Here is a 21,381-nt window from a genome sequence, read left to right as displayed (position 1 = left end):
GCTGCCAGATGAGGTGGTAAATGCGGGTTCTTTTTTTAACATTTAAGAATAAATTGGACAGATACATGGATGGGAGGTGTATGGAGGGATATGGTCCGTGTGTAGGTCATTGGAACTAGGCAGAAAATGGTTCGGCACAGCCAAGAAGGGCCAAAAGGCCTGTTTCTGTGCTGTAGTTTCTATGGTTTCTATGATGGGTGAGTCCAGAACTAGAGGCCACAGTTTAAGAATAAGGGGTAGGCTATTTAGAACGGAGTTGAGGGAAAACTTTTTCACCCAGGGAGTGGTGGATAGGTGGTATGCTCTGCCCCAGAAGGCAGTGGAAGCCAGGTCTGGTTTATGCTGCTTTTTGCTAACTGCCCTATGATTGCGGAAGAGATTTCCAACCCTCTCAAGCTGAGTCACGTGAAATCGGTGGACAGGCAGACTTCTATCTGTAGAAAGCCCAGGTTGCAGCGGGACCCTGCAAAGGATGAAGCGAGCCTCAGCCAAGGGTCCCAGTTGAAGGTGGGCACGAGTGATAGGCAGGGGGAGGCCTCGCCAGGTAGACCAAAAGTATCACCAGTAGTGTCGGAACATGAAGAGGTAGATGAGGGGGAACGGTGATTTCACAGAATCAGGAGACTACAGGATAGGCTGCCCTACGTAGTGCCGGGGTAACAGAGTGTGACCCCTACCGCTTTGGGGAGATGTGCCACTGCCTTTTACACCTGGATTGGACTTTGTGTTTTGCAGGAAGGGCTGGCCAATTATGTCAAAGTCATGAGGGCATGAATAAATGTGGTAGGGGTAGAGTGTAACGCCGTGAGAAATGTTTTACTGATAATGCAATGGCTTCTTTGTAGCTGCAGTGATTTGATTATGGCTAGAGATAACGGAGACTTTGCAATATGCCCTGTCCAACGAGAGGAGTGGTTTTCTTTCTTGTGGGCCGAAAGCGAGAGGTTCGCCGGCCTTCGCTCGGCAGAAGATGAAGAGAGAAGTTACCAGAACGTAGAGATCGTAGACGTCATGACGCAGTGGACATGGAATAGGGCCGGGAGGGGCGGGGGCAGGGCAGGAAACAATGGAGAACTAAAGGACGGGGAAACCGTGAGCTCCGACGTAAGCTAAATCGTTTAATTGCATATGGTGCACTGTCTGTTATTTTGTGGTACTGGTTTGTAACATCCACACAAGCGAGATTTCACAAGTTTGGCGCGGCCGGAGACTGTCTTCCCATAGGCTAAGGCCACCGGCCCAACCTGAGGGTTACAACTGTAACAAGCGACAAGCAGCTCATGGTCTGAGATTGTCGTAGGACAGAGGGACCGAGGAGTATAAGCGCACAGTTCGCTCAATGTGGCGACACGGGGTGGTGAAGAGGTGTTTACCACGGCATCCTTCAACAGTCGATGTACTGAGTGCAGGAGTTGTGACATTATTTTATTTTTTTAAATGAGAATTTAAAAAATAATGGCCGCACTGTCCATAAAATCACCCGATTTAATCTTAGTCTTATCATAGGACAATTTGCAATGACCAATTAACCTGCCCACGGGTACGTCTTAAGACTGTCGTCGGGGGGTGGGGGGGGGGGGGAGGGGGCGGCAACCGGATCAACTGGAGGAACCCATGCGATCACGGTGAGAACCTGCAAACTCTTACAGGCAGCGGCAGGAATTGCAACTGGGTCGTTTGAACTGTAAAGAGCTGTTTTAACCATTATGTATGAGTCGTTGGTGAGACTGTGTTTGTAGGGGTGAAGGGGAATGAGAGGGTGGATGAGTTGGTAAAGAGGGCGTTAAAGAAAGAAAATGTGGAAATGCACATTAGTATCAGTAAAGCAGAGGTTAAGTGTGTAATCTGGGAAAAAGTCAACCGAATGTGGCAAGAAAGATGGGACTGGAGGGGAAAGGGAGGCATTTATATCAAATACAAAAGAGTGTTTCAGTTACTAGTATAGGTAGTGGAAACAGAAGAGAGGAAACTGTGGACTAGGTTAAGGCTGGGGCATTGTGCATTAAACAAAACATTGAAAATGATAGGGAAACACCAGACAGGATTGTGTGAGGAATGTCAGGAAGAGGAGTCAGTAGAACATGTAGTTTTGTGTTGCAGGAAGTATGGGATACAGAGAGAGATTATGAGAAATAAATTAAGGGAGTTGGGGATGCAGGAATTCACATTAAAAGGGTTGCTGGGCATGGGTGAGAGAGCACAAGTCCGGGTATTTTTAGCGTTTTTAAGGGGTACAGGGGTTTTATATAGAATATGACGAATAAACAGGAATAGGATACTAGGATGGTCAAAGATGGGAGGGTGAAGTGTCGGTTTGTGTGTGTGTGTGTGAGATTGGGTGAAGGGATTTAGAATGTATGTCTAGTGCACATTCTGGAGCAGTGGGCGGCGGTAATGCACCATTAAGCTGGATGCCAACCGCTGTAAAACAAGATACAGAGAAAGAGAGACTGTGTTTGTAGTACAAAGTATAGTTCTAGACGCTATATGTTTGAAAACCTTTGGGTAAAGTGGAAATAGTGCAGAGAAGATTTGCGAGTGTGTTATCAGGGCCAGAAGGCCCATTTTTTGGGGAGAGGATGGCGACTCTATGTCTTTACTCCCTGGAATGTAGGAGACTGAGCAGCAACCTGACAGAAGTGTTTTAAATCTGAAGGGCAGAGTAACTGACCCACTCTGTTTTATTTGTGTAATACAGGTTATCGCCAGCAGGTGGTGCTTTCTTCCACTCGGACGGCGCACAAGAAGACGCCAACCAACCAACGTCAGTCGGAGTCAGAATGGACACAGGTATGCTCACTGGGCTCTTTCTCATTAAAACTCTGTCCTTATGGTACACGTGTAGTCAAATCATCAGTAGTTAAGAGGAATAAACTTGGGCGATAAAGGGCCAGAGAGAAAGTACCATAAGCCAGGGTCATTGTTCCTACTGGTAAAGCATCCTTCAGCACTGGAACAATTCACCAGGTCCAGCGCAGGGACCTAACAACGGGAATGGTCGAATCACTCCACTCACCGTGCAAATCTTCACCTGAGTGAAAGGGGAAGGAGCTCCTGAATATGGTGGGTGTGGGTGAAACTCAGACAGGAATACAGCAGCGGGCAATGTAACCGTCCAGGGAACAGACAGAATTTCCGTCAGTATTTGTTACATCCTGATGTGGGAAATGCCTTCAACAGCAAGTGAGAGAAACAGATGTTGTTTTCTCTTTTGGAAGGGCAGGTGTGAATTCTCCCCGGATTTTCGGGTTGTTGCACAAAGGAGGTGAGGGGAGTTTCCCGGTGTCCGTTTCTGTGGTCGAGTTAAGGAACGTTATATTGTGGGAGAATGTGCTGGGTGCGGGAGACAGTGAACAAGAAAAAAATTAAATAGGGATTCTGGTGGTGCGGTGTGGTCCACTGAAGCAATGAAATATCCTTGGCGAATAGGATTAAAGTAAAACAAAATGATAAGTAGAGAGGGCACCGCACAGAATGCTGGAGGAACTCAGCAGGTCAGGCAGCATCTATAGAGAGAAATTAACTATTGACGTTTTGGCTTGAGGAATCTTAATCAGAGAATTTGTAAATTGATTTCAAAGTTGTATTGGGCACATACAATGGAGTCAGGATTGGAGGAGCGTTGTTCTGGCTGAAGGTCTGTGACCAGTAGTATCCGCAAGGATCATTGTTTCGCCATGAGTCGTGTGTGATGTAAATAAATTAATAATAAACTATGTATTACTCAAAATGATATCTTTGTAAAACCACATAAGTGGACTGATTCGTTGACTTGCAGAGTTGGCGGAGTTGAGTAAATTTGGGACTGTTGTCAAAGTGTTCAGCATCCAATCAGAAATATGAACAGAGAGTCGCCAAGAACAGTTAATTCAGGCAAATGTGAGAAGTTGCACTTTGGGAGGTCAACTTTGCGAGCGATGTGCGCAGTGAATGCTGGGACCGGTAATATGATTGATGTACGACGGGTCTTGTGATGGATGTGCATAGCTCCGTGAAAGTGGCAACACAACTGGTAACGTGATAACGACGAGTTGAGGTATTTGTTAAAGTTGGGATGTAACTGGATGAACGTTGTTTAAGAGACTATTTCAATATTGTGCAGAAATCTGGTAAGCACATCACGAGAATGATGTGGAGGGTCTGGAGAGTGTGCAGACAAGTTTCACCACAAATACCAGAGGGAATAGACTTAAGATTAGAGGGGAAAGTTTAAAAGGGATTTAGGATGCATGTTATCCGCAGAGAGTGATCAGTGCCTGGAATGTGCAGCCTGGGGGTGGGAGGAGGGGGACTGAAAACGGATACCCAGCAGCATCTGAGAGGTGTTTGAACTCATGAGTAGGCCGGGAACGGAGGGATATTGACACGTTCCTGAAGATGGGATTGGTTTAAATTGGCATCGTGGCCGCCTTCGCATGAGACATCTACTATTTTATGTTCCATGACTGACTACAGATCTGAACTCCGCAATCTCCGCCTTCCTGTCAAATTGTGAGGATCACCAACTCTACCAGTTGACGGGATTCTACATGAAGCGACTGGAGCAGGCGATTGAGGAGGGTGTGGAGGGAGTCGGCTCCATGTTAATGCGCGAGGATCACTTCACCGGGCGAGAGTATCAAGTAAGTGGAAGGAACATAGACTGAGTATAGATTCTACTGAATCTGTCACAGACAGACAGCACCGGTGCATTGGCACCTCTGGGCTATGAAAATCCTGCAATGCTTGTGGTCAACATCAAGGAAAGAGTTTTCATCTCTGGAAACCCTATTCACCAATACAAGCCTCTCGTCAGTTTTCTGAACACATTCATTTTTTGGACAGGTTAGGATACAGACAATGATTGACAGGTGTCTTTAATAATATGACAATTGACGGACATTGAAATGGACAGAGAACCACTTTACACCACTCCGTCTGACATCACATCATGCTCCCAATGTTCGACCTTAATGGCCATTCACCAATCTGTGTTCTTCTGATGACCCACGAGTTTCCCACAATTCAAATATATAGTGACTTATTTCTCAGCTCATTTCTCAAGTCGACCTTCAACCCCATTTTCAATTGACCAGGCAACATTGACTATCATCTCTCATTTGAACTGCTGATCCTTTTTTGATCAATATCCCAACATGCCTCATGGTTCTGTTACCTTTTGTTAATTGTGACTCTTCCAATTTGAGTTTGAAATTATAGACAAGAGACAATAGACAATAGACAATAGGTGCAGGAGTAGGCCACTCGGCCCTTCGAGCCAGCACCACCATTCACTGTGATCATGGCTGATCATCCATAATCAGTATCCAGGTCCTGCCTTATCTCCATAATCTTTGATTTCGCTATCTATTACCACAGCATATACTGTTAACACTGGGATGTGCAACATCACTATCACTGAAAATATTCCAAGCATCTACCGCTCACACAGAATTACAAAGAAACAGCTTTCCAATGGTCCTTGTGCTACTGGAATGCATTCACCTATTGCCACCCAGACTGAATTTTAGTGAAGAGACACACACCACACTGAACACTGCATTCCACGTGAGGCAGTTGACAATTTCAGTCCAAACTTCTTACTCAACATTACCACCAGTTGGCTTTGGTTTGTCACACGTGCGCACTAGTCGTGAATTTGCTGTCTGCTCCTCACTGCCAATTCCCAGCTGTAGGCTGACACTGGACCCCTCATGGAGCCTGGCAGTGAAGTGTGAACCTGCTGCGGTTCACCGGCAATTACCCCAGGGGAAATCAACGGTGATCCTGTCACAGTTTGACCTAGCCATAGTCATCAAACTCTACAGTATAGCAACAGGCTCTTCCGCTCATCTGGACCACACCGACCTATTATCTGTTTAGTCCCATTGATCTGAACCCGGACTGGAGACATCCATAACTCCCCCATTGGTGAATTTACCCAAATTGATCGTAAATGTTCAAATTGAATGTACATCGACTAATTCCGATGGCAGCACGTTCCACGTTCTCAGCGGCGTCCGAGTGAACAAGTTCCCCCTCATATTGCCTTTCACCTGTCATCGTTACCCCATGTCTAATTCCAGTCCCACCCAACCTCAGTAGTAAATGCCTTTCAGCACTTACTCTCTCTATACCTTTTATAAACTTGTACACCTCCATCACATCTCTCCTGGTCCTCCTACACTCTGTGGAATAACCTCCTACCGTATTCACACTTTCCCTATATCTCAGGACCTCAAGTTCTGGCAACAATCTGCATTTTTTTTCCTGCACTAGTTCAATCTTATTAATATCCTTCCGAGAAGTAGGTATACAAATTAGCCTCTGACACATCAATTTAGACATATATCCCAGCTTCTGTATTCAATATTTTGATTTATGAAAGCCCATGTCCTAAAAGCTTTACAACGCCATCTAACTTCGACAACACTTTCAAGAAATTTTGGATCTGAATTCCCTGATACCTTAGTTTTACCGCACAGCTCAATGTCTTAGTGTTATCGTGGTTTGTCCTCAAAAAGTGCAACACCTCACATGTGTCTTTAAATTCTACCTCCCAATCTCCATTCCACCTTTTTCTAGCTGTCCCATGTCCCGCTGCAAGCTCCGATAACCTTCCTCGCTGTCACTACCTTGGTGTCATCCACAGATCTGCTGACCCACTTTACCACATTATCATCCAGAGCGTTGATGTATATGACAGACAGCATGAGACCAAGTACAGATCGCTGCCGCACACCCCTAGTCATAGACCTCTAGTCAGAGAAGCAAACCTCTACTGCCACTCTTAGCACTACCACTCAATGCCTTAGTGCTGTCGTGTCTTCATTACCTTGGTGTCTACCTTGGTATCGTCTCCAGATCTGCTGACCCAGTTTACCACATTATCATCCAGGGCGTTGGTAGACAACACCAGACCGAGCACAGATACCTGAAGCACACCACTAGTCATTGACTTCAAGTCTGAGAAGCAAACCTCTACTACCTCCCTTAGCTTCTCTCACGAATCCAATATCTAAACTAACTTACTACCATGTCATGAATGTCAAGCGACTTCATCTTACTGACCAGGCTCCGATGAGGGATCGAGTCAGAGGCCTTGCTGAAGTCCATGCAGACAACATCTACTTCCTTGTTTTCATTACTTGCTTGGGAACTTGTTGAGAAAATATAAGATTGGTTAGGTAGGATCTACCAGGCAGAAATCAGTGTTCACTATACCTGATCAATCCTCGTCCATCCAAGTACTCATATTCAGTCCATTAGAATACCTACCAATAACTTTACCACCACTGGTGTTAGGCTCATCAACCTGTAATTCCCTAACTTTTTCTTACCTCCTTTTCAAACAGCAGAACAACATTATCTACCCTCCAATACTTCCGCATCTAACATTTTAAATATCGTCACTGGTGCACCTGCAATCTCTGCACTCGCCTCAGACAAGGTGTGAAGGAAAACCCTGGGGATTTACCCCCCCCCCATCTGCCTCAAGACAGCAACACCCCCTCCTCTGTATAGAGTCCATGATCTCACCGCTGTTTGGCTCACTGTAAAGACTCTGTATGTCTCCGGTGTAAATATAAATGTAAAAAATGCATTTAAAATCCCCCCCCGCCACCTTTTCAGCATCACGCGTAAATGCCATTCTGAACTTCAATTTTGTCCGTTGCTATACTTTTGTTCCGAAAATAATCGATGAAGAGTTTGAAGTTCTCTTTTTCCTTGTCTGCTAGAGCATTTGTATTTCTCTTGAATTTCTTGTAGCCATCAAGCACCTCATTTGATCTTCGAGCCTGTACTTGAGATGCACTCAGGGCCTCAATGGCTCTCAATACCCAAGCTTCCCTAAACATGTTACCCGTACCTTTTATTGTCTCAGGAACATTCAAACTCTGTATCTATGGTCATTTATGCATTGGAACTCTGTACTCTGAAAATTTCAGTTATGGAGGCCTCACACTCACCAAGCACATCTGTACCAGAAAACAACCTGTCCCAATCCAGTTTCGTCAGATCCCTGCTGATACCATTATAATTGACCTTTCTACAATTTAGAATCTTAACCCGAGGACCAGACCTATCCTTTTCCATAATGATCTTTAAACTAATGGCATGATGATCACCAGATCCAAAGTGTTCCCCTGCACCTGTGCTGTTCCCTAACAGGATTCTTGTATGTACTGTCTACAGTTGTGATCTCAATATATTGATTCTGGAAACTTCCTTGAACCAATTTGACCTACAATATCCCATCCAGCCCTTTAAAATATGGGTTTCCCAGTCACTAAATGGAAAGTTAAAATTATCTACCATCAGAACCTCGTGTTTCTTGTTTCTGTGATCTCTCTACATATTTGATCCTCTGAATCCCATTGACTATTGGGTGCTCTATAATATAATCCCACTAACGTGGTCATCCCTTTCTTATTCCGTAGTTTCACCCATGTAGTCTCATTGCACCAGCTATCCAGATTGTCCTGTCTGAGCAATGCAGTGACGTCTTCTCTGAATAGTTATTCCACCCCTCCATCTGTAATCCCTCCCGCTCTATCGAATCGTGTCGAACGCAACGGAACCCTGGAATGCTGAGCGGCCAATCCTGCGCCAGCTCCAACCCAATCATATTAATGGTGACAATGCTGAGATTCAATGTGCTGGTCAATGCTCTAAACTCATCTGCCTTTCCTACAGTACTCCTTGCATTGAAATAATACACAACTCGGAACATTAGTTTCACCATGTTCATCCTTTAGATTCCTGACTTTTTATGTTGGCTTAACAACGTCTTTCCCACACAACCTCTCCATTATCCACTCTGGTTCTTCATCCCCCTGCAACTCAAGTTTAACACCTCCACCTTCCCATGCAGCGCTAACAACCCATCCTGCAAGAGTATCAGTCCCCCTCCAGCTCGGGTGCAAAATGATCACCCCCGTCCAGGTCCAATCTTACTTGGAAGAGAGCCCAATCATTCAAACATCTCAAACCCTCGGTCATGCACCATTTCATCAGCCACACGTAAACTGTATGATCGCCCTATTTCAGGCCTGGCTAGCACGTGGTACGGGTAGTACCCTTGAGAACACAACACTGGAGGACCTGCCTTTTAGCTTAGCTTCGAACTCCATGAACTCACTTTGCATGACCTCATCACACTTCTTACTCTTGTCATTGGTACCGACGTGGACCACGACTTCTGACTGCTCACCCTGCCCTTAACAAAGTTTTAGACTGGATGGGAGATATCCCTGACCTTGGAAACACATGATCCAGAAATCTTGTTCTCATCAACAGGATCTCCAGTGTGTTCTACTAGCCATTGAATGCCCCTGTTAGTTCAGTTCACTCTTCTCACCCCTTCTGAGTCACAAAGCCAAATTCAGTGCCAGAAGTATAATCGCCATGACTTTCCTCTGCTAGGTCATACCCCGAAACAGAAAGCCGTGTACCGGTTACAGAGCAGTTTCCTACAGTGGCTGCCTGTCTCCTTTCCCCCTCCTGACAGTCACCCAGTTACCTCTGTCCTGCCCCTTGGGTATAGCTCCCTCCCCGTATAACTTGTCAGTCAACCTCTCAGCCTCTTGAATGATCCTGGGTTCCTCCAGCTGCAGCTCCAATTCCTGAGCACAGTGTGTAAGAAGCTGCAGCTGGATGAAATTCCTGAAGGTGCAGTTGTCAGGGACACTAGAGGTCTCCCTGTCTTGCTGCACCCTGTAGGAAGAGCATCCCATTACCCTGCCTGGCATTCTGTGAAAAATACAGGTAAAATATTACCCCAAATCTACCAACAGCCTCCGCCTCTCCTCTCTGAACTCTCTCTGGCACAAAGCCTCAAGACCCTGCTCTATCTCTGGCTCACTCACAGTATGTCTGCTCCAATTAATCCTTGCCAAGTGGATAATTGCCCCACAAACTGTGGCATTCAGGAGGTCGTGACTGCCCCTGCTCGCTTCTTTAAAAATCTACCTGAAGTCTCCTCACTGAACCCTCTCTGACACGAAGACTCAACTCCCCACTCTATCTCTGGCTCACTCACACTATGTCTGCTCCGCTCAAACCTTGCTAGTCTGATAATTACCCCTCAATCTGTGGCGTGCAGGAAGTCTCGACTGACCCCGCTCGTTTCTTTTAAAACTTTCTCCCGCTATGAACACTTCAATGTCTCTTAGTGATCTGTGTCGAGCAGATCTGTACCCATCCCTCCGCTCCTCAATATATTCCCCATTGTTCATTACAGAGCGTGACTGAGCTGGCGGAGAAGGGAAACCGAGCGGGTGCTTCCAAACTCCTCCTGGATCTGGTAATGGAGAAGGGCTCCGGGGCCCGAAGGGTGATGTGGGAATCCTTTATGAAACAACATCTCCTTTTACCGAAGCTGAGCAGAATACTGAATGAAATACGGGAACGTGGTACGGTGAACAATACACTGTGTGTTACAGATGTAAATGCTGATGAATTTACAGTATTACACAGACCAGACTTCATGCAGGTTAATCTGTTTGAACAGGTGACGGCCAGTTCGCCTACATGGACATTGTGTGTGCTTTTTCTGAAACACCTACTGACCTGGAAGGTAAGCGATGAAGCGGAAAACTCAAAGTCTTGATTTCACTCTGAGTGTCTGAATACCTGTCTTCAGAGGCCTGTTTAGAGACGATCAGAAATGGGGAGACAGGTGTTTGTTGCTGCGGCTGGAGCACAGGAAAGCATTTGCATTCGTCACAACACCTGACACCTTCCAAGTCTCGGACTGTGCACCCAGAAACCTGTATGAGTTTCATAAACAAACAATCCAGTCGGTCAGAGAGGAATCCTCAGCGTTCCTCTTACTCTAGCGCCAAATATCCGGAGATTTGACCAAACTGAAGCCAAACTGTTCCAATTGGAACATCCAACTTCAGCAAGGAAAATCTCAGACCTCCGCTCCAAAGTAGAGATGAGATTTGTTGTTATTCCTCCACAAGACCACAAGACATGGGAGCAGCATTCGGCCATTCAGCCCATCAGTCTGCTCCGCCATTCCACCATGGCTGATCCCAAATCCCACTGAACTCCATACAACTGCCTTCTCACCATATCTTTTGATGCATTGACCGATCAAGAAACGATCAACCTCGTCTTAACTGTACCCACGGTCTGTGCCAGAGCATTCAATGGATTTGGTACTTCCTGGCTAAAAAATAAAGAATCCTCCTGACATGTTCTAAAGGATGACCCATTAACTTTCGGGTTGTGCCCTGTAGTTCTGGATACCCCCAACATAGGAAATATCCTCTCCATTTCCATTCTATCTGGTCCTTTCAAGGAGATCCTCTCCCCCCCCCACCCCCAGCATTCTTCTAAAGTCCAGTGAGTACAGGCCCAAAGTTTCGAAAATGCTCCTCGGATGTTCACCCTTCATTCCCGAAATCATCCTCGTGTATCTGCTCTGGTCTCTCTCCAATGACAACACATCTTTTCTGAGATATAGGGCCATAAACTCCAAGTGAGACCTGACTGCAGTCTTATAAATGCTCAGCATTGTCTCCTTGCTTGTAGATTCGATTCCCCTTGAAATAAATGCCAACATTGCATTTGCTTTCCTTACCACAGATTCGACCTGTAAATTAACAGTTCGGGGACTCCCAAGTCCCTCTGTACCTCTGATGTTTGACCCCTCTTTCCATTTTGGATAATGGTCTGCACTATTGTTCCTTTTACCAATATACATTATCATACATTTCTCAAAACTATATTCCATCTGCCACCTTTTATTTTGCCCACTCTTCCAATTTGTCTAGGTCCTGCTGCAATCACATTGCTTTCTCAGCACTACTTACCCCTCCACCTACCTTTTTGAAACCCGGAAACTTTGCCACAATGCAATCAATTACATTATCTAAATCCCCGGCAAACAATGTGAAAAGTAGCAGTCCCAATACTGATCCCTGAGGAAAACCACCAGTCACCGGCAGCCAAACAGAAAAAGACCCTTTTATTTTCACTTGCTGCCTGCTGCCTGTCAGCCATTCCGCTACACATGCCAATATCATTCCTGCAACACCGTAAGATTTTACCTTGTTCAGCAGTCTCATATGTGACAACTTATCAAATGTCTTCTGAAAATCTAAGTAAATGGCATCCACTGACTCTCCTTTGTCCAGCCTGCTTGTTTTCTCCTCGATTTGTTAGGTATGACTGTCCTTCACAGAAACCACGCTGACTTTGACTTATTTTGTCATTAGCCTCCAAGTACCTCGAACCCTCAACCTTAATAATCGACACCAACACTTTCCTAACCACTGAAGTTTGGCTAACTGGCCTATAATTTCCCTTCTTTGTCCTTCCTTCTTAAAGAGTGGAATGACATTTGCAATCCTTCACTCATCTGGGACAATGCCAGTATCAAGTGATTGTTGAAAGATAATGACCGATGCATACGTTATCTCTCCAGCAGCCTCTCTTTGGACTTGGGACATAGTCCATCTGGATCAGGTAACTTACTCACCTTAAGACTTCTCAGTATGCCGAGCACTTTTTCTTTTGTAATAGCAATGGCACTCACTCCTACTGCCCGCATTCACGGACAACAGCTCTCTGCGCGGTGAAGACATATGCAAAGTATGCATTGTTCATCTGTACACTTTCCCACACCTCACTATCCAAGAGTTTGTAGCTGCAGTCGCACAATTCCTGAATCCACATCCCGGGGATATCCTGAAATTCCTCACTGAATCCCATAACATGACAGATGGTCAATTTCATGTATTTCTTCATTTTGTGGCTGGTCTCTCCTCCCCAATGACAGCTCAGGGCCGAGAGGAGTTTCTGGGTCCATTTCCTCATGAAACAACCTGCCAGGTGATTGACTGGGTGAAGGAGGAAGTTAAACGTCAGAGTGGAAACACATGGAATGAAGCTGGTAAAAGGAGCCTCCTGAACAGATTACGCTACCTGTTTGAGTCTCAAAATCGTGAGGTCGCACTGGGATCTGTGAAAAAACTTTCATTCAGTGGAATGACACTGACCCCGTTTGACTGCGCGGTCCTGGATCATGTCATTGGACTCTGTGATACAATAAAATACCTCAACCTGGAGGGCTGCCACATTCGGTGTGAAGGAATCCAGCGGCTGGGACCCGGGCTGCACAAGTGCCAGGAGTTGAGGTAACTTGATTTATCTCTCACTCTGAACTGTGAAACTGTTCCATTGTGTTGTTTCAATGTAAGGGGATTCAGGTGAAACTGCAATAAGTCAAATTGTGAATGCCCAGAGGATCGGTCAGTAATTACCCAAGGACGGAAGGGTTCTGTGGTTCCTTGTGAAGGGATGTTGGAGACTTCATCAGATCAGTGAACAACGGTCATCAGTTTAATGTTATTAAATCACAGAAATGGCCGTGTTTCTCACTGCCTGTGACACGTCCATTCACAATGTTCCTTCTCACTGTTACTGACACCCAGACCTACACTGACTGCAGCAGGTGGGTCAGAGCTTCACACCCGCTTCCCGGTCGGGACAAGAGACCGTCAGCAGACTTTCCCTGTGAGAGCGAAAGAATTACCATTGTGAGATTGCCCTCCCCTGCCCTTCCCCGTGTGTGACTATCACCATCAGTCCACCTGTGTGACTTTACTCACTACCAGATACCCAGACCCAATGGACACATCTTCTCTCTCGATTATGATCCTCGGTTCAGACCCACCCCTCCCGGACAATCTATTACTGCATCCTCTCTTCTTGTAGGATAATCATTTCCCCTCAGACCCTCTTGTGGAACCTCTAATCCCCACTCCCCTTCCTTTCTTGGGGATCTCTTCCCCGTCCTATTCCTCCTGCGGGCTCCCTCATCCCTATCCCCCTTCCGTTCCTGGGTTTCTCTCTTCATCGCCTTGTGGATCTCTGTTCTCCATCTCCGTTCATCCTGTCCGATCTCTCCTGTGGGATCTCTCTTCCCCATTCCTCTTCCTCCTGAGAAATCGCTCATCCCCATCCCCCTTCTTCCTGTGGGATCTCTCTTCCTCCGCCCCCTTTCTCCAGTGGGATCTCTCTTCCCCATCTCCGATCCTCCTGTTGGATCTCTCTTCTCCACCCCCCTTGCTCAGGTGGGGACTCGTACACAGTCTCTCATCGACACTTTCCTATTAACAAATCTTCCTCACTGTTGGACTTACTCTCATTTTCCAACTCTGCCCCTTCCGACCTTCTCAGGTCAGGGAGACTTTTCCAACCATTGGGAAATGACACAGAATATGGGGAGAATACACGGTCGCACCAGCAGGTTAAATTGCTGACATTCGGTGAATACCCTGGAGCTGGGCAGTGAGGGACATTGACAGTGACGGGAACTCCGATCAGTGATTTACTGAAGGGTTTAATGTTTCCTCAAATATCCGAGTGAGAGAAATTCCCTCAGGCCCGCGGTTTGAATCACTTTGTTCATCAATTTGTCTGTTTGTGTTCAGCCTTGGGCGGAATGAACTGGGAGATTCAGGAGTGAAACCGGTGTCTGCGGCTCTGAGGAACCCGGAGTGTAAAATACAGAAACTGGGGTAAGTAGCAGACTGTGGGAGATTGTGTTTACAGTCACTGGGTGTCAGACACTGAACATTAATGTGATCATAATTGTGTTAGTGATAAACACTGGGGATTTGTACCGTCTCCTGTCTCTCTGTGTCCTTCACCCTCACTCACTCTCATCTCCAGGCTAGACAATGTCGGTCTCACAGATTCTGGTGCCAAGGATCTCATCTCCGCTCTCAGAACAAACCCATCACTGACGGAGCTGGACCTGGGTGCTAACAAACTGGGAGATTCAGGAGTGAAACCGGTGTCTGAGGCTCTGAGGAACCCGGAGTGTAAAATACAGAAACTGGGGTAAGTAGCAGACTGTGGGAGATTGTGCTTACAGTCACTGGGTGTCTTACACTGAACATTAATGTGATCATAATTGTGTTAGTGATAAACACTGGGGATTTGTACCGTCTCCTGTCTCTCTGTGTCCTTCACCCTCACTCACTCTCATCTCCAGGCTAGACAATGTCGGTCTCACAGATTCTGGTGCCAAGGATCTCATCTCCGCTCTCAGAACAAACCCATCACTGACGGAGCTGGACCTGGGTGCTAACAAACTGGGAGATTCAGGAGTGAAACCGGTGTCTGAGGCTCTGAGGAACCCGGAGTGTAAAATACAGAAACTGTGGTAAGTACCGGACTGTAGGAGATTGTGTTTACAGTCACTGGGTGTCTGACACTGAACATTAATGTGATCAGTAATTGTGTTACTGATAAACACTGGGGATTTGTACCATCTCCTGTCTCTCTGTGTCCTTCACCCTCACTCTCTCTCATCTCCAGGCTTTCTGATGTCGGTCTCACTGCTAATGGTGCCAAGGACCTCATCTCCACTCTCAGTACAAATCAATCACTGAAAGAGCTGAGTTTGAATGATAATAAACTGGGAGATTCAGGAGTGAAACTGGTGTCTGCGGCTCTGAAGAACCCGGAGAGTAACATACAGAAACTGTGGTAAGTACCAGACTGTGGGGGATTGTGTTTACAGTCACTGGGTGTCTGACACTGAACATTAATGTGATCAGTAATTGTGTTACTGATAAACATCGGGTATTTGTACCGTCTCCTGTCTCTCTGTGTCCTTCACCCTCTCTCTCTCTCTCATCTTCAGGCTGTGGAATGTCGGTCTCACAGTTTCTGGTGCCAAGGATCTCTCCCCTGCTATCAGTACAAACCGATCATTGATGGAGCTAAACCTGAATGATAATCAGCTGGGAGAATCAGGAGTGAAACTGGTATCTGCAGCTCTGAGGAAGGCGGAGTGTAAAATACAGAAACTGTGGTAAATACCAGACAGTGGGGAATTGTCACTGTGTCTCTGATACTGAACATTAATGTGATTAGTAATTATGTTGTTGATTAACATTTTGAATATGAACAGTCTCTTGTCTCTCTGTGTCCTTCACCCTCACTCTCTTTCATTTCCAGGTTGAGGGATGTCGGTCTCACAGATTCTGGAGTCGAGCAACTCGCCTCCGCTCTCAGTACAAACCCATCACTGATGGAGTTGAACCTGAATGATAATAAACTGGGAGATTCAGGAGTGAAACTGGTGTCTGAGGCTCTAAGGAACTCGAAGTGTAAAATTAAGAAACTGTGGTAAGTACCAGACTGTGGCAGATTGGGTTTACAGTCACTGGGTGTCTGACACTGAACATTAATGTGATCAGTAATTGTGTTACTGATAAACACTGGGGGTTTGTACCATCTCCTGTCTCTCTGTGTCCTTCACCCTCACTCTCTCTCATCTCCAGGCTGAGGAATGTCGGTCTCACAGATTCTGGTGCCCAGGATCTCGTCTCCGCTCTCAGAACAAACCCATCACTGACGGAGCTGAACCTGAGTGCTAATAAACTGGGAGATTCAGGAGTGAAACTGGTGTCTGCGGCTCTGAGGAACCTGGAGTGTAAAATACAGAAACTGTGGTAAATACCAGACTGTGGGAGATTGTGTTTACAGTCACTGGGTGTCTGACACTGAACATTAATGTGATCAGTAATTCTGTCACTGATAAACACTGGGGATTTGTACTGTCTCCTGTCTCTGTGTGTCATTCACCCTCACTCTCTCTCATCTCCAGGTTGTATGATGTCGGTCTCACTGCTAATGGTGCCAAGGAGATCATCTCTACTCTCAGTACAAATCGATCACTGAAAGAGCTGAGTTTGAATGATAATAAACTGGAAGATTCAGGAGTGAAACTGGTGTCTGCGGCTCTGAGGATCTCGGAGTGTAAAATGCAGAAACTGTGGTAAGTACCAGACTGTGGGAGATTGTTTTTACAGTCAGTGGATGTCTGACACTAAACATTAATGTGATCAGTAATTGTGTTACTGATAAACATTGGGGATTTGTACCGTCTCCTGCCTATCTGTGTCCTTCACCCTCACTCTCTCTCATCTCCAGGCTGAGGAATGTCGGTCTCACAGATTCTGGTGCCGAGGATCTCGCCTCCGCTCTCAGTACAAACCCATCACTGACAGAGCTGAACCTGAGTGCTAATGAACTGGGAGATTCAGGAGTGAAACTGGTGTCTGCGGCTCTGACGAATTCGAAGTGTTGTATACAGAAACTGTGGTCAGTACCAGACTGTGGGAGATTGTGTTTAGAGTCACTGGGTGTCTGACACTGAACATTAATGTGATCAGTAATTGTGTTACTGATAAACACTGGTGATTTTTACCATCTCCTGTCTCTCTGTGTCCTTCACCCTCACTCTCTCTCATCTCCAGGCTTTCTGATGTCGGTCTCACTGCTAATGGTGCCAAGGACCTCATCTCTACTCTCAGTAAAAGTCGATCACTGAAAGAGCTGAGTTTGAGTGATAATAACCTGGGAGATTCAGGAGTGAAACTGGTGTCTGCGGCTCTGAGGGACTCGGAGTGTAAAATACAGAAACTGTGGTAAGTAGCAGACTGCGGGAGATTGTGTTTACAGTCACTGGGTGTCTGACACTGAACATTAATGTGATGAGTAATTATCTTACTGATACATACTGTGAATTTGCACCATCTCCTGTCTCTAGCTGTGTCCTTCACCCCCACTCTCTCTCATCTCCAGGCTGTGGAATGTCGGCCTCACAGATTCTGGTGCCGGAGATCTTAACGCCGCTCTCGGAGGAAACCCTTCACTGACGGTGCTCAATCTGAATAATAATAAGTTGGAAGATTCAGGAGTGAAACTGGTGTCTGCGGTTCTGAAGAAATCACGGTGTAAATTACAGGAATTGGGGTAAGTACCAGCCTGTGGGAGATTGTGTTTACAGTCACTGGGTGTCTGACACTGAACATTAATGTGATCAATAATTGTGTTACTGATAAACAGTGGGGATCTGTACCGTCTCCTGTCTCTCTGTGTCCTTCACTCTCACTCTCTCTCATCTCCAGGTTGAGGGATGTCGGTCTCACAGATTCTGGTGCCGAGGATCTCGCCTCCGCTCTCAGTACAAACCGATCATTGATGGAGCTGAACCTGAATGATAATAAACTGGGAGATTCAGGAGTGAAACTGGTGACTGCGGCTCTAAAGAAGGCAAACTGTAAAATCCAAAAACTGTGGTAAATGCCAGAGAGTGGGAGATTGTCACTGCATATTTGATACTGAACATTAATATGATTAGTAATTATATTATTGATTAACAGTGTGAATATGTACAGTCTCCTGTCCCTCTGTGTTCTTCAACCTGATTCTCTCTCTTCTCCAGGCTGCGGGATGTCGGTCTCACAAATCGTGGTGCCGAGGATCTCGCCTCCGCTCTCAGTTCGAACCCATCACTGACGGAGCTGAACCTGGGTGCTAATAAACTGGGAGATTCAGGAGTTAAACTGGTGTCTGAGGCTCTGAGGAACCCGGAGTGTAAAATACAGAAACTGGGGTAAGTAGCAGACTGTGGGAGATTGTGTTTACAGTCACTGGGTGTCTTACACTGAACATTAATGTGATCAGTAATTGTGTTACTGATAAACACTGGGGATTTGTACCGTCTCCTGTCTCTCTGTGTCCTTCACTCTCACTCTCTCTCATCTCCAGGTTGTATGATGTCGGTCTCACAGATTCTGGTGCCGAGGATCTCGCCTCCGCTCTCAGTATAAACCGATCATTGATGGAGCTGAACCTGAATGATAATAAACTGGGAGATTCAGGAGTGAAACTGGTGACTGCGGCTCTAAAGAAGGCGAACTGTAAAATCCAAAAACTGTGGTAAATGCCAGAGAGTGGGAGATTGTCACTGCATATTTGACACTGAACATTAATATGATTAGTAATATTATTGATTAACAGTGAGAATATGTACAGTCTCCTGTACCTCTGTGTTCTTCAACCTGATTCTCTCTCTTCTCCAGGCTGCGGGATGTCGGTCTCACAGATTCTGGTGCCGAGGATCTCGCCTCCGCTCTCAGATCGAACCCATCACTGACGGAGCTGAACCTGGGTGCTAATAAACTGGGAGATTCAGGAGTGAAACTGGTGTCTGCGGCTCTGAAGAATTTGGAGTGTAAAATACAGAAACTGTGGTCAGTAGCAGAATGTGGGAGATTGTGCTTACAGTCACTGGGTGTCTGACACTGAACATTAATGTGATCAGTAATTGTGTTACTAATAAACACTGGGGATTTGTACCGTCTCCTGTCTCTCTGTGTCCTTCACCCTCACTCTCTCTCATCTCCAGGTTGTATGATGTCAGTCTCACTGCTAATGGTGCCAAGGATCTCATCTCCACTCTCAGTACAAACCAATCACTGACAGAGCTGAGTTTGAATGATAATAAACTGGGAGATTCAGGAGTGAAACTGGTGTCTGAGGCTCTGAGGATCTCGGAGTGTAAAATACAGAAGCTGTCGTTAAGTACCAGACTGTGGGAGATTGTGTTTACAGTCACTGGGTGTCTGACACTGAACATTAATGTGATCAGTAATTGTGTTACTGATAAACACTGGGGATTTTTACCGTCTTCTGTCTCTCTGTGTCCTTCACTCTCACTCTCTCTCATCTCTAGGCTGTGGAGTGTCGGTCTCACAGATTCTGGTGCCGAGGATCTCGACTCCGCTCTCAGTTCACACCCATCACTGACAGAGCTGGACCTGAGATGGAACAGGCTCACAGACGGATCTGTCCCCGCTCTCCGCCGTCTCATACTGACCCACCGGAGTCTGGAGCGGATTGGGTGAGTGTTTGTGTTAATGTTCAATGTGATAAAATATCAGCGGATCCGCGGGTTTTCCGGTGATATTTGTCTGTGAGTGTTGTCCCCTGTTACTGACACTGTTGTGTAATCTGTTTATTTCATCTTTATTCTCCCATCTGTTTCAGGCTGGGGTACAATCTGTTCAGTGAGACCGGGAAGAAGGAACTGAGATCTCTGCGGGAACCCAGACCCGGACTGACCGTGACCGTGTGAACATCTGAATGTGTGAACATCCCCGCCCGCGGGATGCTGACAGTTTGGCCGATTCCCCGCCCTCCCCTTTAACTCCCGCCCCCCACCTTCCCCTTACTTTTAATGGCCGCGTGCCGGGTGTAATTCCCTACGGTTTTAACGAAACTGGCTGTAGTCTCGTGCTGTGTGTCATTCGTGGTGCTCCCGCAGTGACGTATTTCCGCCTCCTGTCCAGCGGCGCTGCTTCCGCCGGATGTGCGGGTTCGAGATCCCTCCCACGTGAGACCCCGGGGAATTACACAGACAGGAAGAGCCCGGGGGCCGGGACTCAGTCTGGGACACCGGTGTCCCGGGGTGGAATTATCCCAGGAGAGAATCCTTTCGCTCCCTTTGCTGAGGACGGTGCATTCGACAGTCTGGCCGCTATAATGATGTTAAATTGACAAATAACTCGGCAGTGACCATGGATCTGCAGCGACCTGGGACACGGCACTGAAGTATGATTTTATAATCATCGGTTCCTCGATGCAGAGTGACGGTGAGAAACGTGACTGATTATTCAACCGGTCACTCGTTGTCGCCGGTCAGTTAGTTGTGTGTGACTGTGAGTGAGTCGGGAGCAGTTTATTTATTCCCACATGTCAGCAGCTCACACATTGTTTAATTTACGTTTGTCATGATGAAATTAATAAACCGCTGTACCTTCCTGTCTTGGTGTTAGACTTGGGTCTCATTAAAGGAGAAACAGCGACCAGGGGTTACTGCTGCCCCTCGCACCCGGTGAACTGCAACAGTGGGTCGGAGCTCCTCACACTGACACAGCAGCGTCTCAGCTCCAGGCTGAGGGAGGTCGGACTGGCAGAGTCTGGGTGCCCAGGATCTCATCTCCACCCAACCCCCTTCCTGGCTCACTGCCCCCGCAGACAGTTAAAATCGACTGTAATGTCAGACCTGATTTCACTGAGGTCCCAAGTATCAAAGGGATCAGGGATGGAATACCGGTGTTGAGCACAGGGTGAAGCCTGCACAACATCATCACATCACACACTCCCGGGGTCAGACACAGAGTGAATCTCCCTCCGCACTGTCCCATCACACACTCCCGGGGTCAGACACAGAGTGAATCTCCCTCCGCACCGTCCCATCACACATTCCCGGGGTCAGACACAGAGTGAATCTCTCACCACACCGTCCCATCACACACTCCCGGGGTCAGGCACAGAGTGAATCTCCCTCCACACCGTCCCATCACACACTCCCGGGGTCAGACACAGAGTGAATCTCTCTCCACACTGTCCCATCACACACTCCCGGGGTCAGACACAGAGTGGAGCTGTGCTGACTGAGCTGGGAGAAATCGAGGCAAAACTACTGGATAAAGTTCGTGGAATACTTTGGAGGTGGCTCTAAAAGTCTCTTGGACCACTGAGTGAGTGACGGCGCTAGTGTGGAAACTCGATGTGGAG

The 21,381-nt window shown here is 46.7% G+C and overlaps 1 protein-coding gene across 8 annotated transcripts in view; it reads left to right on the top strand.

Annotated features, from left to right (window-relative positions):
- The window catches only part of LOC140208384 (uncharacterized), a 39,114-nt gene extending 18,493 nt beyond the window's left edge, over positions 1-20,621 (top strand). For 5 of the 8 annotated variants that reach the window (XM_072277034.1, XM_072277037.1, XM_072277033.1 and 2 more), the window contains 22 exons: positions 2,699-2,790; positions 4,456-4,622; positions 10,223-10,394; positions 10,493-10,558; positions 12,773-13,130; positions 14,430-14,516; positions 14,671-14,841; positions 14,996-15,166; positions 15,322-15,492; positions 15,650-15,820; positions 15,967-16,137; positions 16,293-16,463; positions 16,619-16,789; positions 16,945-17,115; positions 17,271-17,441; positions 17,599-17,769; positions 17,925-18,095; positions 18,242-18,412; positions 18,568-18,738; positions 18,882-19,052; positions 19,208-19,702; positions 19,849-20,621. In XM_072277034.1, coding sequence (XP_072133135.1) covers positions 2,699-2,790; positions 4,456-4,622; positions 10,223-10,394; positions 10,493-10,558; positions 12,773-13,130; positions 14,430-14,516; positions 14,671-14,841; positions 14,996-15,166; positions 15,322-15,492; positions 15,650-15,820; positions 15,967-16,137; positions 16,293-16,463; positions 16,619-16,789; positions 16,945-17,115; positions 17,271-17,441; positions 17,599-17,769; positions 17,925-18,095; positions 18,242-18,412; positions 18,568-18,738; positions 18,882-19,052; positions 19,208-19,702; positions 19,849-19,936 — 3,919 coding nt within the window. In that variant the 3' untranslated portion in view covers positions 19,937-20,621. The remainder of the gene's footprint in view (positions 1-2,698; positions 2,791-4,455; positions 4,623-10,222; positions 10,395-10,492; positions 10,559-12,772; positions 13,131-14,429; positions 14,517-14,670; positions 14,842-14,995; positions 15,167-15,321; positions 15,493-15,649; positions 15,821-15,966; positions 16,138-16,292; positions 16,464-16,618; positions 16,790-16,944; positions 17,116-17,270; positions 17,442-17,598; positions 17,770-17,924; positions 18,096-18,241; positions 18,413-18,567; positions 18,739-18,881; positions 19,053-19,207; positions 19,703-19,848) is intronic. The other 3 variants (XM_072277039.1, XM_072277038.1, XM_072277040.1) reach the window with 3 other exon arrangements.
- Positions 20,622-21,381: the final 760 nt, after the last annotated feature.

This window comes from Mobula birostris, chromosome 13 (assembly GCF_030028105.1).
Source record: "Mobula birostris isolate sMobBir1 chromosome 13, sMobBir1.hap1, whole genome shotgun sequence".
Lineage (NCBI taxonomy): Eukaryota > Metazoa > Chordata > Chondrichthyes > Myliobatiformes > Myliobatidae > Mobula > Mobula birostris.
This window is presented reverse-complemented; position numbering and strand designations above follow the sequence as displayed.